This window comes from Tachyglossus aculeatus, chromosome 1 (assembly GCF_015852505.1).
Source record: "Tachyglossus aculeatus isolate mTacAcu1 chromosome 1, mTacAcu1.pri, whole genome shotgun sequence".
NCBI classification, from domain to species: domain Eukaryota; kingdom Metazoa; phylum Chordata; class Mammalia; order Monotremata; family Tachyglossidae; genus Tachyglossus; species Tachyglossus aculeatus.
In genome coordinates, this window is record NC_052066.1 from 78,954,615 (window position 1) to 78,969,064 (window position 14,450).

The 14,450-nt window shown below is 42.5% G+C and overlaps 1 protein-coding gene and 1 non-coding gene across 2 annotated transcripts in view; one reads left to right on the top strand and one right to left on the bottom strand.

Moving 5' to 3' along the window:
* The window catches only part of ANKMY1 (ankyrin repeat and MYND domain containing 1), a 166,325-nt gene that overhangs the window by 62,725 nt on the left and 89,150 nt on the right, over nucleotides 1-14,450 (top strand). Inside the window, exons 8-9 of the mRNA XM_038747277.1 lie at nucleotides 11-151; nucleotides 6,035-6,175. Of these exons, the coding sequence (XP_038603205.1) occupies nucleotides 11-151; nucleotides 6,035-6,175 (282 nt within the window). The remainder of the gene's footprint in view (nucleotides 1-10; nucleotides 152-6,034; nucleotides 6,176-14,450) is intronic.
* On the bottom strand, nucleotides 4,071-4,208 carry LOC119938141. Its single transcript, XR_005454354.1, has one exon. It is a non-coding gene; the product is annotated as a small nucleolar RNA SNORA7 (small nucleolar RNA).

A 14,450-nucleotide genomic window follows, 5' to 3' on the forward strand; every position in this document is an offset into this window, starting at 1 on the left:
TTTTTTTTAGATGAAAGGACTAACTCCTCTTCATATTGCCGTAGCCCTTCCAGGAGAGGAGGGAGTCAAAATAACAGAACTATTACTTCATGCAATTACTGATCCTGATACCAGAGCAGAGGACGCAGATGAGATATATGGACCCGACGTGGTATGTTTAACCTGAAACTTAATGAAGAAGGAAGTGTGCAGTGCATCAGATATGTTCAATTAAAATTGGTCTACTCTAATTTAATTCGATATAGTTGATAATTGTATTAGCTGAAAAAATTACAGAAAGTTGAGAGTATAAGACAACCCATAATAGGTCAGGTCCAGGCTCATTCCATCCCAGTACTCTGTTCGTGATACTTGGGGAACAGTGTTTTGTCTGCATTCTTTGGTAATCTTCTCATCCTCATGGTTTCCTGTATTAATCCATTATGCAACTATTGTCCATATATTTGTTCGAACTTTTTCCAACTTCTAACATTCCTAAGAGCCAATTTACGATTTTTAGTTGATAAATTTATCCAAGCCTTCTTTGAATCTATTCATACTTTCAGGCTTTTTAACATCCTGTGGCAACTAATTCCACCTGTTGGGTGAAAAAAATGTGTTTCTTTTCTTTGATATTAAATCTACTCTCTTCAGTAGGGTCCCCTTCTGGGAAACCTCTAGACTATAAGCGGATTGTGGGCAGGGACCATGTTTACCACCTCTCTTTTATTCTACTTTCCCAAGTGCTTAGTACAGTGTTCTGCATATAAGTGCTCAATAAATACCATTGATTGATTTATCATAGTGAATTGGATATGTTGCCAACTTGTACTTCCCAAGCGCTTAGTACTGTGCTCTGCGCACAGTAAGTGCTCAATAAATACGATTGAATGAATGAATGAATGAATGAATTTAATTTGCAGTGATTCTACATTCATCCTGCCCACATTCTTCATAGCTTTCTAGACTTCAGAATTATTGAGGTTGAGTTGGTATAAAGTCATATAAAGCTGACTTTATACTGCCCAGTTGTCTATATGCCCAGAATAATTAATAGTTATATATAACATAATCTAGAAGCAATGTGGCCTAAGAGAAATAATAATAATTGCAATATTTGTTAAGGGCTTACTATGTGTCAGTCACTGTTCTAAGTGCTGGGGTTGATATAAGATAATCAGGTTGGACACAACCTTAACCCTATCCCTGGTAGGGCTCTCAGTCTTAATCCCCATTTTACAGATAAAGTAACTGAGGCAGAGAGAAGTGAAATGACTTACCCATGATTGCACAGCAGATAAGTGACAGAGAAGGGAATAGAACCCAGATCCTGACGCCTGAACCCATTCTTTATCAGTCCACATGGCTTCTCTAAAAAGCACTAGTCTAGGAGTCAAAGAAACTGAGTTCTAATCTCGGCTCAGACATTTGCCTGCTGTATGATCTTGGTGAAGTCCCTTAACTACTCTGTGCCTCAGTTTCCTCATCTGTCAAAATGGGGATTTGATCCATGTTCTTCCTGTTTTGACTGAGCTCCATATTCATTCATTCATTCATCCATTCATTCATTTATTCAATCATATTTATTAAGTGCTTACCATGTGCAGACCATTGTACTATGCTCTTGGGAGAGTACAATGCTACTACTTCCCAAGCGCTTAGTACAATGCTCTGCACACAGTAAGCGCTCAATAAATACAATTGAATGAATGAATGAATGCAACAATAAACAGACACATCTCCTGCTCATAACGAGCTTACAGTCTAGAGGAGGGGAGGCAGGCATGAATATAAATAAATAAATTACAGATATGTACATCCAGATATGTACATATGTACATCCTCCTGTCTCTCCCCGCTTCAGTCTATACTTCACTCTGCTGACTGGATTATCTTTATACAGAAACACCCTGGACATGTCACTACCCTCCTCAAAAATCTCCAGTGGTTGCCTATCAACCTTCAAATCAAGCAAAAACTCCTTACTCTCAGCTTCAAAGCTCTCCATCACCTCGTCCCCTCCCACCTCACCTCCCTTCTCTCCTTCTACAGCCTAGCCCACACCCTCCGCTCCTCTGCCGCTAACCTCCTCACTGTACCTCGTTCTCACCTGTCCCGCCATCGACCCCTGGCCCAGGTCCTCCCCCTGGCCTGGAATGCCCTTCCTCCACGCATCTGCCAAGCTAGCTGTCTTCCTCCCTTCAAAGCCCTACTGAGAGCTCACCTCCTCCAGGAGGCCTTCCCAGACTGAGCCCCATTTTTCCTCTCCTCCTCCCCACCCCCCCGCCCTACCTCCTTCCCCTCCCCACAGCACCTGTATATATGTTTGTACAGATTTATTACTTTATTTATTTTACTTGTACGTATTTACTATTGTATTTATTGTGTTAATAATGTGCATCTAGCTTTATTTTTATTTATTCTGGTGACTTGACACCTGTCCACATGTTTTGTTTTGTTGTCTGTCTCCCCCTTCTAGACTGTGAGACGGTTGTTGGGTAGGGACCATCTCTTTATGTTTCCAGCTTGTACTTCCCAAGCACTTAGTACTGTGTGCACAGCACACAGTGGTCAATAAATACAATTGAATGAATGAATGTTCTAAGCCCTGGGGTAGATACAACATAATCAGATTGGACAAATCCCTGACCCACATGGAGCTCACAGTCTCAGTCGCCATTTTACAGATGAGGTAACTGAGGCACAGAAAAGTTAAGTGACTTGCCCAAGGTCACTCAGCAGACACAGAAGGGGACCTAGAACTGAACCTTGAGGGAGCCCCCCACAGTTAGGGGGGAGGAGGCAGAGGAGGAACCCATGAAGGAGGCTGAGAATGAATGGCTAGAGAGATAAAAGGAGAACTAGGAGAGGACAGTGTCAATGAAGCTGAGGTTTCAGGGAGAAGGGAGTGGTCAACAGTGTCAAAGACAGCTGAGTGGTCGAGGACGATTAGGATGGAGTAGAGGCCATTGGATTTAGCAAGAAGATCACTGGTGACCTGTGAGAAGGTGGTTTCTGTGGTGTGAAGGGGATGAAAGCCAGATTGGAAGGGGTCAAGGAGAGAATTGGAGGAGAAGATGATTGATTGATTGATACAAACAAAAGTGCTGTGGGGATGAGGGTTGGGTGACTATCAATAATTAAGGGGGACAGATTCGAGTGTATAGGTAACACAGAGTGGGGGTGGAGAGGGTAAATGAAGGCTTAGCCAGAGAAGGCCTCTTGGAGAAGTTGTGATTTCAGGAGGGTTTAGCAGATGCATAGTCCTGTTTTCCAGATTGCCCCAGGAATAAATTCCCTACTCTATTTCACTGAACAAAGACTTACATAAACTATTTATAATGAGCTATAACTAGAGTTCTTTTTTTATGGTATTTGTTAAGTGCTTCCTACATGCCAGGCACTGTACTAGGCACTGAAGTAGGTACCAGCTAATCAGATTGGTCACAGTCTGTGTCTCTCATGGGGCTCACAGTCTCAATCCCCATTTTACAGATGATGTAACTGAGACACAGAGAAGTGAAGTGACTTGCCCAACATCACAAAGCAGACAAGTGGCGGAGCCGGGATTAGAGCCCAGGTCCTCTGACGCCCATGTCCATGCTTTCCATTAGTCCATGCTACTTCTGAGGATTTATTGAGTGTAATTTTATTCTTACCATCCAAGTACTCATTTTCAAATCTTTAATTCTTAGTAGTTTTGGTTTCCAATGCAAGCCTTAAGATTTTTATTCTAATACAGTTTTCACACTATGCTTTATGTTGACGATCAAAGCCTAACTCTTGGCCCGCTACTGGCTTCATGGTAAGGCTAAACAGTGGAAGCGAGTTGGACAGGAAGGTCGATAAGGTTAATGTTGTCTATGTCTTGTCTTATGCTGTTGAGTCGTTTCTGACCCATAGCGATACCATGGACACATCTCTCCCAGAACGCCCCGCCTCCATCTGCAATCATTCTGGTAGTGTATCCATAGAGTTTTCTTGGCAAAAATATGGAAGTGGTTTACCATTGCCTACTTCTGTGCAGTAAACTTGAGTCTCTTCCCTCGACTCTCTCCCAAGTCGCTGCTGCCCAGCACAGGGAAGTTTTGACTTGCAGCAGATTGCCTTCCATTTGCTAGCTACTAACCAAGCTAGGAATGGAATGGGTAGGCCTCTGCTTGACTCTCCCTCCCATAGCCGAGACTGATAGAGTACTGGAAATTCTCCAGCTGCAATACTGAGAAGGTCAATGTGGTCTATAGATTCCCTTTAAAACTCTGTTATCAGTGGGATTGAATGAATTAAAAAGGGAATGATTCGTGCTAGGGGAGGAGTCGTTAGTCCACTTTTTCTCTGGACACACCCCTAAAACAGCTTCTCACTTAAAGAAAGGGTACAGGATAAGAAACCCAACTATTCTGATCTAGAAAGTCTTGGTATTCATTATGTGCCTGATGGAGAGAGTGGGGAAATATCCTGCAGGGTGACATTCTCCAGACTTAGTTTTATCCTAAGATTATTATTATTTTTTGGATTGACTTAGCATTTCATCTTTAAAAGCACCTTGGGATATTTTTACATGCTCAGTCTCAAAAGCAGTTGAAATTTTAAAAGTTGAAACATTTCTTGCAAGTAGTAAGTACCACTGAAGAACATACTGGACAGTTTTGGAATGTAAACCAGTTTAGTCCTTTAGTACTTACAAAAGCAGTGTGGCTTAGTGGATAGAGCACAGCCTAAGAGTCAGAAGGACCTGGATTCTAATTCCGGCTCCCCCACATCTCTGCAGGGTGACCTTGGGCAAGTCACTTAACTTCTCTGGGCCTCAATTACCTCATCTGTAAAATGGGAATTAAGAGTGTGAGTCCCATGAGGGAGAGAAACTGTGTCCAACCTGATTAGCTTGTATCTACCCCAGTGCTTGGAATAGTGCTTGGCACATATAAGTGCTTAACAAGTACCATAATTATTACTATTAAAAATTACATTTGAGTGTATGTGGAAATTCAGATATTTTTTAACCTTAGTAGTAATAGTAGAAGTAGTTATTTTATTGTTTGAGTGCCCATTGGATACAATGCACTGTTCTAAGCACTTGGGAAGAGCAAAGCAAAGGCTAGGTCCTCAGGCAGCCAGATATTTGAGGTTGGCCCTCCTCAATCTCCTTTTTAACTCATTAACAAAGTTTTGGTCTAAATTACTTGGATAATTGGCTCATTTCCTTTACCTATTTACATAAAACCATAATGGATCAGGGACTTCACCCCCCTCTCTCATATCATTATAATAATAATAGTCATTATTGTTAGTAATAATATGTCCAATCCCCACTGGGAAAAGATGTGGCAGTATTGAATATTGCCCCAGCTCAGCCTGGGATTTCCACAATAAATTATTCTGAAGCTATAAAGGTAGAAAGGCCATTTGAAAGGTCTATACAAGGAATACCATGGCTGACAGCTTTTGGATTAGATGTAGAAAACAAGATTTGAGATTTATAAAGATATATGATTGCGTGGTGTTTGTGATTATAGTTGATCACGTTACCACATAGTCTAACACCAAGCTAAATAGGCATGAAGGAAAATCTGATGAAGATTTGTGTATGTGTGTGTGTGTTTGTGTGTGTCAGAGAGAGAGAGAGAAGGGGGGAGAGAAAGAGATAAAGCTTGAGAGTGATAGAGAAAGGGACAGATAATTGCTCTCCCCCCCTTCAAAACCTTATTGAAGGCACATCTCCTCCCAGAAGCCTTCCCTCTTCTCCTCTTCTCCCACTTCCTTCTGCACCTCTCAGTTGCCCCTTCATTCATCCTCCCTTTCATCCCCATGGTACATATGTACATATCCGTAATTTATTTATTTATTCAATCTATTTATTTATATCTGTCTCCCCCTTTAGAATGTGAGCTCGTTGTAGGCAGGAATGTGTCTGCTTCTTATATTGTACTCTCCCAAGCGCTTAATGCAGGGCTTTGTGCACAGTAAGCACTCAATAAATACAATTGAATGAATGAATGAAATCTGAATATAACCATGGAAGTGCATTGAATTAGTTTTTCCATTTTTCCAATAGTTTGAGCTTTTTCCTTCAAGCATGAAACTGAATAATGAACTAGGTCCACCCAGTGGGTATTACACAAAGTCTGATATTATCCCAGAAGAAGGAGGGAGGACTCCTTTACATGTTGCCTGTGAGAGAGAAGATAACTACAAGGTAAGAGCAAAACTTCATAGCTATGCGCTTAAATATATGATTTTGGATGAAATGAACTTTCCGCTGCAACTCGCGAGAGGATGTTCTGTTTTCATGAAAGGTTGGCATCTTCTGTAAAAGTTAATTTTTCAGAAAAACAGGACTGTTCTTTTTTATGCCGTGATGAAATAAGGGGGTCAAAAATGGTGGGGATGGGGAAATTTGGGCCAAAAACAGTGCAAAAGCCAGTTTATATTATGTTTCCAGAAGAGGATAGTGGTCTACAGTGTCTAAGGCAGCTGAAAGGTCAAGGAGAATTAGGATGGAGTAGAGGCCTAGAATGGAGATCACTGGTGACATGATAGTTTCTGTGGAAAGAAGGGTGTTGAAACAAAATTGGAGGGTTAAGGAGAGAATTGCAGGAGAGGGAGTACAAGCATCTGGTGTAGACAACTCTCTCAAAGAGTTTGAAGGGGAATGGTAGGAGGGAGATGAGGCAATAGCTGAAGGAAGCCATGAGGCCAAGGGAGAGTTTTTTAGGATAGGGGAGACATGAGCATCTTGGAAAGAAGTGGGTAAGAAACCATTGGAGAGTTGAATAGTTGAAGATGGTGGTCAAGGAGGGAAGAAGGGAGGAAGTAAGTGTTTTGATGTCACATGAAGGGATTCAAACTCAATTGTATTTATTAAGCTCTTCCTGTGTGCAGTACGAATTGTACTCTCCAAGCGCTTAGTACAGTGCTCTGCACACAGTAAGCTCTCAATAAATATGCTTGAATGAATGAATGAAGAACTGTTCTAAACTCTTGGGACAATACAATACAACAATAAACAATGACATTCCATGCCCCAGATGAGCTCTCAGTCTAGAGAGGGGAGACAGACATCAATACAAATAAATAAAATTACAGATATATACATAAGTGCTGTGGAGATGGAAGAGGGGGGAAGGGCACAGGGGGCAAGTCAGGGTGACACAGAAGGGCATGGGAGATCAGGAAAAAATGGGGCTTATTCTGGGAAGGCCTCTTAGAGGAGATATGCCTTCAATAAGGCATTGAAATGGGGGAGAGTAATTGTCTGTTGGATTCGAGGAGGGAGGACATCCCAGGCCACAGGCAGGATGTGGGTGAGGGATCGGCGGCAAGACAGGCAAGATTGAGGCATAATGAAGTAAGCAGAAGGTTAGCACTAGAGGGGCGAAGTATGTGGGCTGGGTTGTAGAAGGAGAGAAGCAAGGTGAGGTAGGAGGGGACAAGGTGATGGAGTGTTTTAAAGCTAACGGTGAGTTTTTGTTTGACACGGAGGTGGATAGGCAACCAATACTGGAGATTTTTGAGGAGGGGGGTGATGTGTCTTGAATGTTTTTGTAGAAAGATGATCCAGGCAGAGGCATGAAGTACGGAATGAAGTGGGGAGAGACAGGAGGTTGGGATGTCAGCAAGGAGGCTGATGAAGTAATCTAGTAATGAATGATTGTATTAAAATGATTGTATTAAGGGATGAGGTCAGAGGTGCAAGTGGAAGGGGTAGATTTTGAGGGGAGGCAGGAGATCTCTTGATATACTACTGGCAAACATGCAGGAATTGAGGAAGGGGCAGGAGGAGGGAGGGAGTGGAGAGGTGTAGGAGAGGAGGTTTTAGGGAGAACATGCCTGATGATTTCAATTTTATCAATAAAGTTCGTGGCCAGATCATTTTGGTGGCAGTAAATCGAAGCCTAGTGGTCTGGGAGAATTCAAAAATTGACCAGATATATATAATCAGGCTAAAAATGGACATTGAAAGATGATTTTGTACATTGCTTTCCTAGCCTCTTGACTGCCTACTTTTTTTCTTAAAGCTTTCTTAAAGGTAAGACAATTCCACCCAAAGAATCCAACTTTACTTTTTCTAAGAAATATTTGAATTTTCTAACTTGCAAGGTAATAACAATACTAGTGATGACAATACTTATTATTATTGAGGAATTTGTTAGGTGAAGCAGCAGGGCCTAATGGGTAGAGCACGGGCCTGGGCGTCAGAAAGACCTGGGTTCTAATCCCAGCTCTGCCACTTGTTGCCTGTGTGACCTTGGGCAAATCACTTCACTTCTTTGTACTTCAGTTACCTCAACTGAAAGTGGAGATTAAGACTGTGAGCTCTCATGTGGGACAGGGACTGTGTCCAACCTTATTAGCTGGTATCTATCCCAGCCCTTAGAACAGTGCTTGACATGTAGTAAGTGCTCAACAAATACCATCATTATTCCTGGGGAAGCAGCATGGCTTAGTGATTAGACCATGTGTCTGGGACTCAGAAGAACCTGAGTTCTAATACCAGCTCCCCCAAACGTCCTATGTGACCTTGAGCAAGTCACTTCACTTTTCTGGGCCTCAGTTACCTCCTCTGTCAAATGGGTATTAAAAGTGTGAGCCCATTTGGGACAGGGACTGTGTCCAACCTAATCAACTTGTATCTACCCAAAAACAGTCCTTGGCAGGAAGTAAGCACTTAACAAGTACCATAATTATTAGAAAAGCAGCATGGCGTAGTGGATAACTCATGGACTTTGGAGTCAGGTCATGAGTTCTAATCCTAACTCTGCCACCTGTCTGCTGTGCGTGTTTGGGCAAGACACCTTCATTCATTCATTCAATTCATCATTGAGCACTTACTGTGTACACAGCACTGTACTAAGCACTTCACTTCTCTGTGCCTCATCTGTAAAACAGGGATTCAGACTGTGAGCCCCATGTGGGACAGGGACTGTGTCCAACCCAATTTGCTTGTATCCACCCCCAGTGCTTAGTACGGGGCCTGACACAGTAAGAACTGAACAAATAACACAATTGTTATTATTATTATTACAATTATTATTATTATGTGCTTACTGTGAATCAAGCACTGTAATATGTATGTGGCTAGATACCAAGCATTCAGATCAGATATAGTCCCTGTCCCACATATGGTATGTGGGACATACCCCTAGTCCTATATAGTCCCTGTCTTACATACGGGGAAGCAGCGTAGCTCAGTGGAAAGAGCCCGGGCTTTGGAGTCAGAGGTTATGGGTTCAAATCCCGGCTCTGCCACTTGTCAGCTGTGTGACTTTGGGCAGGTCACTTCACTTCTCTGGGACTCAGTTCCCTATCTGTAAAATGGGGATTAAGACTGTGAGCCCCCCGTGGGACAACCTGATCACCTTGTAAACTCCCCAGTGCTTAGAACAGTGCTTTGCACATAGTAAGTGCTTAACAAATGCCATTATTATTATTATTATTATGGCTTACAGTCTTAGAGGGAGAACTAGTGAATCTTCATTTTGCAGATGAGGAAACTGAAGCACAGAGAAGTGAAGTGACTTGACCAAGGTCACACAGCAGGCAGAAGACAGAGCCAGGCTTACAACCCAGGTCTTCTGACTCCCAGACCTGAGGTCTTTTAATAATAATAATAATAATAATAATAATGATAATAATAATAGTAGTATTTGTTAAGTGTTTACTATGTGTCAGGCACTTTACTAAGTGCTGGGATGGATACAAGCAAATTGGGCTGGACACAGTCCCTGTCCCACGTGGGGCTCATAGTCTCAATCCCCATTCTACAGATGAGGAAACTAAGGCCCAGACAAGTGAAATGACTTGCCCAAGGTCACACAGCAGATAAGTGGCAGAGCTGGGATCAGAACCCATGATATTCTAACTCCTGGGTCAGTCCTCTACAACACTGCTTATCAAATCACCACTATCCTCTCTAATAATAATAATAATAATGTTGGCATTTGTTAAGCGCTTACTATGTACAAAGCACTGTTCTAAGCACTGGGGAGGTTACAAGGTGATCAGGTTGTCCTACGGGGGGCTCACAATTTTAATCCCCATTTTACAGATGTGGTAACTGAGGCACAGAGAAATTAAGTGACTTGCCCAAAGTCACCCAGCTGACAGTTGGCAGAGCTGGGTGACTATCCTAGAAGCTGCTAACCTGGCATTATCTTGGACTCCTCTGTCTCATCTCCCACATTCAGTCTATTCTGAATGTTCTAATTCATCAATAGTTCCCACATTTGCCCTTTCTTCTCTGTGCTTTGGCCTCCACTCATATTTCCCTGCCAAACTACAGCATCAGCCTCCTTATTCATTCAATCGCATTTATTGAGCACTTACTATGTGCAGAGCACTGTAATAATAATAATAATTTTGGTATTTGTTAAGTGCTTACTATGTGCAAAGCACTGTTCTAAGCTCTGGGGAGGATACAAGGTAATCAGGTTGTCCCATATGGGGCTCACGATCTTAATTCCGATTTTACAGATGAGGTAACTGAGGCACAGAGAAGTTAAGTGACTTGCCCAAAGTCACACAGCTGACATGCGGCGGAGCCGGGATTTGAACCTGTAACCTCTGACTCCCAAGCCCGTGCTCTTTCCACTGAGCCACGCCACTGTACTAAGTGCTTGGAAAGTACAGTTCAGCAACAGAGACTAATCCTGCCCACAACGGGCTCACAGTTTAGAAGGGGGTAGACAGACATCAAAACAAGTAAACAGGCATCAATAGCATCAGTATAAATAAATAGAGATATATAAACATCAGAACAAGTAAAACAAGCATTAATAAAAATAAATAGAATTATAGATACGTGCATATATACACAAGTGCTGTGGGGTGGGGAGCAGGGTTAGAGCAAAGGAAGCGAGTTGGGGCGAGGCCAGGGGTGAGGGGGGCTTTTCTCCCCCCAGCCTGGAACTCATAGCCCGGTTTCTGCATCACTGAGAATTTGTTTCTGCATCACTGAGAATGTACACCACCGCTTCCCAACCACATATGTCACAAAATCACTTCCTTCTATTCCACCCTCTCTGTGTTTAGTTAATTTTAGAATTTTATCAAGGAGTTATTTTCTAATGTCTCTGATTAATGCTATCTGATGAACATATTCTGAGAGCTCACATCCTCCAGAAGGCCTTCCCAGATTGAGCCCCCTCCTCCCTCTCCCCATCCCCCCTGCCCTACCTCCTTCCCCTCCCCACAGCACCTGTATATATGTATATATATTTGTACGTATTTATTACTCTATTTTATTTGTACATATTTATTCTAGTTATTTTATCTTGTTAATATGTTCTGTTTTGTTGTCTGTCTCCCCCTTCTAGACTGTGAGCCCACTGTTGGGTAGGGACTGTCTCTATATGTTGCCAACTTGTACTTCCCAAGCGCTTAGTACAGTGCTCTGCACACAGTAAGCGCTCAATAAATACGATTGAATGAATGAGGAACGGGGGGGCTTAGTCTGGGAAGGCCTCCCAGAGGAGGTGAGACTTCAGTGGGGCTTCAAAGCAGGGAAGTGTGATTGTTTGGCGGATTTGAGGAGGGAGAGCATTCCAGGCCAGAGGTAGGACATGGGCCAGGGGTTGATTTACTGGTCTCCTTGCCTCCAGTTTCTTGCTGCAATCTAACATTGTGTTTCCCAAATCATTTTCCTAAACTGTTGTTCCATAAGGCCCACTGCTCTAAAGCCTCTACTGGATGCCTATTCCACTCTACATCAAATAGAAATTCCAGATTATTGGCTTCAACACTTTCCACCAACAGCTCTCTTCCTCTTGCATATCTGCTCTCTTCTCTTGCCACAGTCAACTCAAATTATTTATTAATAATAATAGTGACATTTGCCACACACTTTTTAAATGGTATTTAAGTGCTTACTATGCACTCTATTAAGTACTGGAGTAGATTCAAGCTAATCAGCTAAACGAGCTGTGTCCCACATGGGCTCACAGTCTTAATCCTCACTTTACAGGTGAGGTAAATGAGACATAGAGAAGCGAAGCACTTACCATCTGCCAAGCATTGTATTAAGTGCTGGGGTAGAAAAAGATCATTAGGTGGTATACAGTCTCCAGTTCACATGAAGCTTACAGTCTAGGAACGGAGAGAGAACCGGTACTGAATCCCCATTTTACAGATGAGGAAATTGAGGTACAGAGATGTTAAGCAACTTTTTCAAGCTAATCTTACTGTAACTCACTCTCTATACTCTCCTTTCTCTGACCAGTTGGTCATGCCCTTTCTTCTGCCAGGAATTTTGCCAACCAACAAATCTTCTGGATCATGTCCTCCCCTAATTTCAGTGTCCTCCTGAAAAAGCCTTTTCCCAACTACCACTTCCTCATATCATGTCACTTCAACAGCTAGCCATGGCAGTTATGTATATGTTTATTTCATTTATTTAGTCAGCTCCGTATCAAACAAAAACTCCTCACTATTGGCTTCAGAGCTTTCCATCACCTTGCCCCCTCCTACCACACCTCCCTTCTCTCTTTCTACATCCCAGCCTGCACACTCCGCTCCTCTAGTGCTAACCTTCTCAATGTGCTTTGATCTCACCTGTCCTGCTGTCAACCCCTGGCCCACCTCCTACCTCTGGCCTGGAATGCCCTCCCTCCTCAAATCCACCAAACAATCACACTCCCCCTCTTCAAAGCCCTACTGAAGGCTCACCTCCTCCAGGAGGCCTTCTCAGACTAAGCCCCCTTTTTCCTCATCTCCCCCTTCTCCACAACCTCACCCGGACTGGCTCCCTTTGCTCTACCCCAACTCCCTGCCCCACAGCACTTGTGTACATATGTACATATCTATAATTCTATTTATATTAATGCCTGCTTTACTTGTTCTGATATGTATATGTATCTCTCTAATTCTATTTATTTATGTTGATGCTATTGATGCCTGTTTACTTGTTTTGATGCCTGTCTCCCCCCTTCTAGACTATGAGCCCATTGTGGGCAGCGGTTGTCTCTCTTTGTTGCTGAATTGTACTTTCTGAGCGCTTAGTACAGTGCACTGCACACAGTAAGCGCTCAATTAATATGATTTAATGAATGAATAAAATATATTCCTTTATTCCTATCTTTTTTGCATCTGTTTTTCTTCTGAATATAGATAAAAGTTGGGCCTGCTTTTATCTTTCATTACATTGTAAGTTCCTTGAGGGCAGGACTGGTGTCCTTTTCATTGTTATTGGGCTCTCTCAATCAATCAATCAATCGTATTTATTGAGCGCTTACTGTGTGCAGAGCACTGTACTAAGCGCTTGGGAAGTACAAGTTGGCAACACGTAGAGACGGTCCCTACCCAACAGTGGGCTCACAGTCTAGAAAGGACCTTGTAGGTGCTCAGTTAAATGGAGGCAACTAAATGGCTGCTCTCCTCCTCCCCTTCCCCACCTCTGCCCTACCTCCTTCCCCTCCCCACAGCACTTGTATATATTCATACAGATTTATTACTCTATTTATTTTACTTGTACATATTTACTATTCTATTTATTTTGTTAATGATGTACATATAGTAATTCTATTTGTTCTGATGATTTTGACACCTATCTACATGTGTTGTTTTGTTGTCTGTCTCCCCCTCTAGACTGTGAGCCCATTGTTGGGTAGGGACTGTCTCTATATGTTGCCAACTTGTACTTCCCAAGTGCCTAGTCCAGTGCTCTGCACACAGTAAGTGCTCAATAAATACGATTGAAAGAATGAATGAGAATGTGCATTTTAGTTAGCTCCTTATGGATAGTCAGTATGTCTTGTGTGTCTGGTGTATTTTCTGAAGCAGTTAGTACAGCACATTGTGCTCAATAAATACCACTGCTAATATGTGAGAATGTGTGGCTGGGCAGAAGGCAGCTGCAACTGATACTCCCTTCTACGTTAAATTCATCATTCAGTTGTATTTATTGAGTGCTTACTGTGTGCAGAGCACTGTACTAAGTGAGAGAAGCAGCGTGGTTCGGTGGAAAGAGCTTGGGCTTTGGAGTCAGAAGTCATGGGTTCAAATCCCAGCTCTGCCAATTGTCAGCTTTGTGACTTTGGGAAAGTCACTTAACTTCTCTGTGCCTCAGTTACCTCATCTGTAAAATGGGGATTAAGACTGTAAGCCCCCTGTGGGGCAACCTGATCATCTTGTAACCTCCCAAGCACTTAGAACAGTGCTTTGCACATAGTAAGTGCTTAATAAATGCTATTATTATTATTATTATTATTATTATTATTACTAAGTGCTTAAATGCATGTGAAGATAGATCCTTTGTGTCTGTTTGATTGCCTAACTTCTGGTATTCGACCTTCATGAAATCTTTTCTTAACAAAAGCACCCCCTTGGTCAAATGCTACTCTTCAGGGTGGTGTATCTGCTATACACACTGCTGCTTCACATTTTTTATGGTCTCTGTTACTATGTGCTAGGCACTGTACTGGGCGCTCAAGTAGATACAAGTTAATGAGGTTGGATACAGTCTATGTCTCACATGG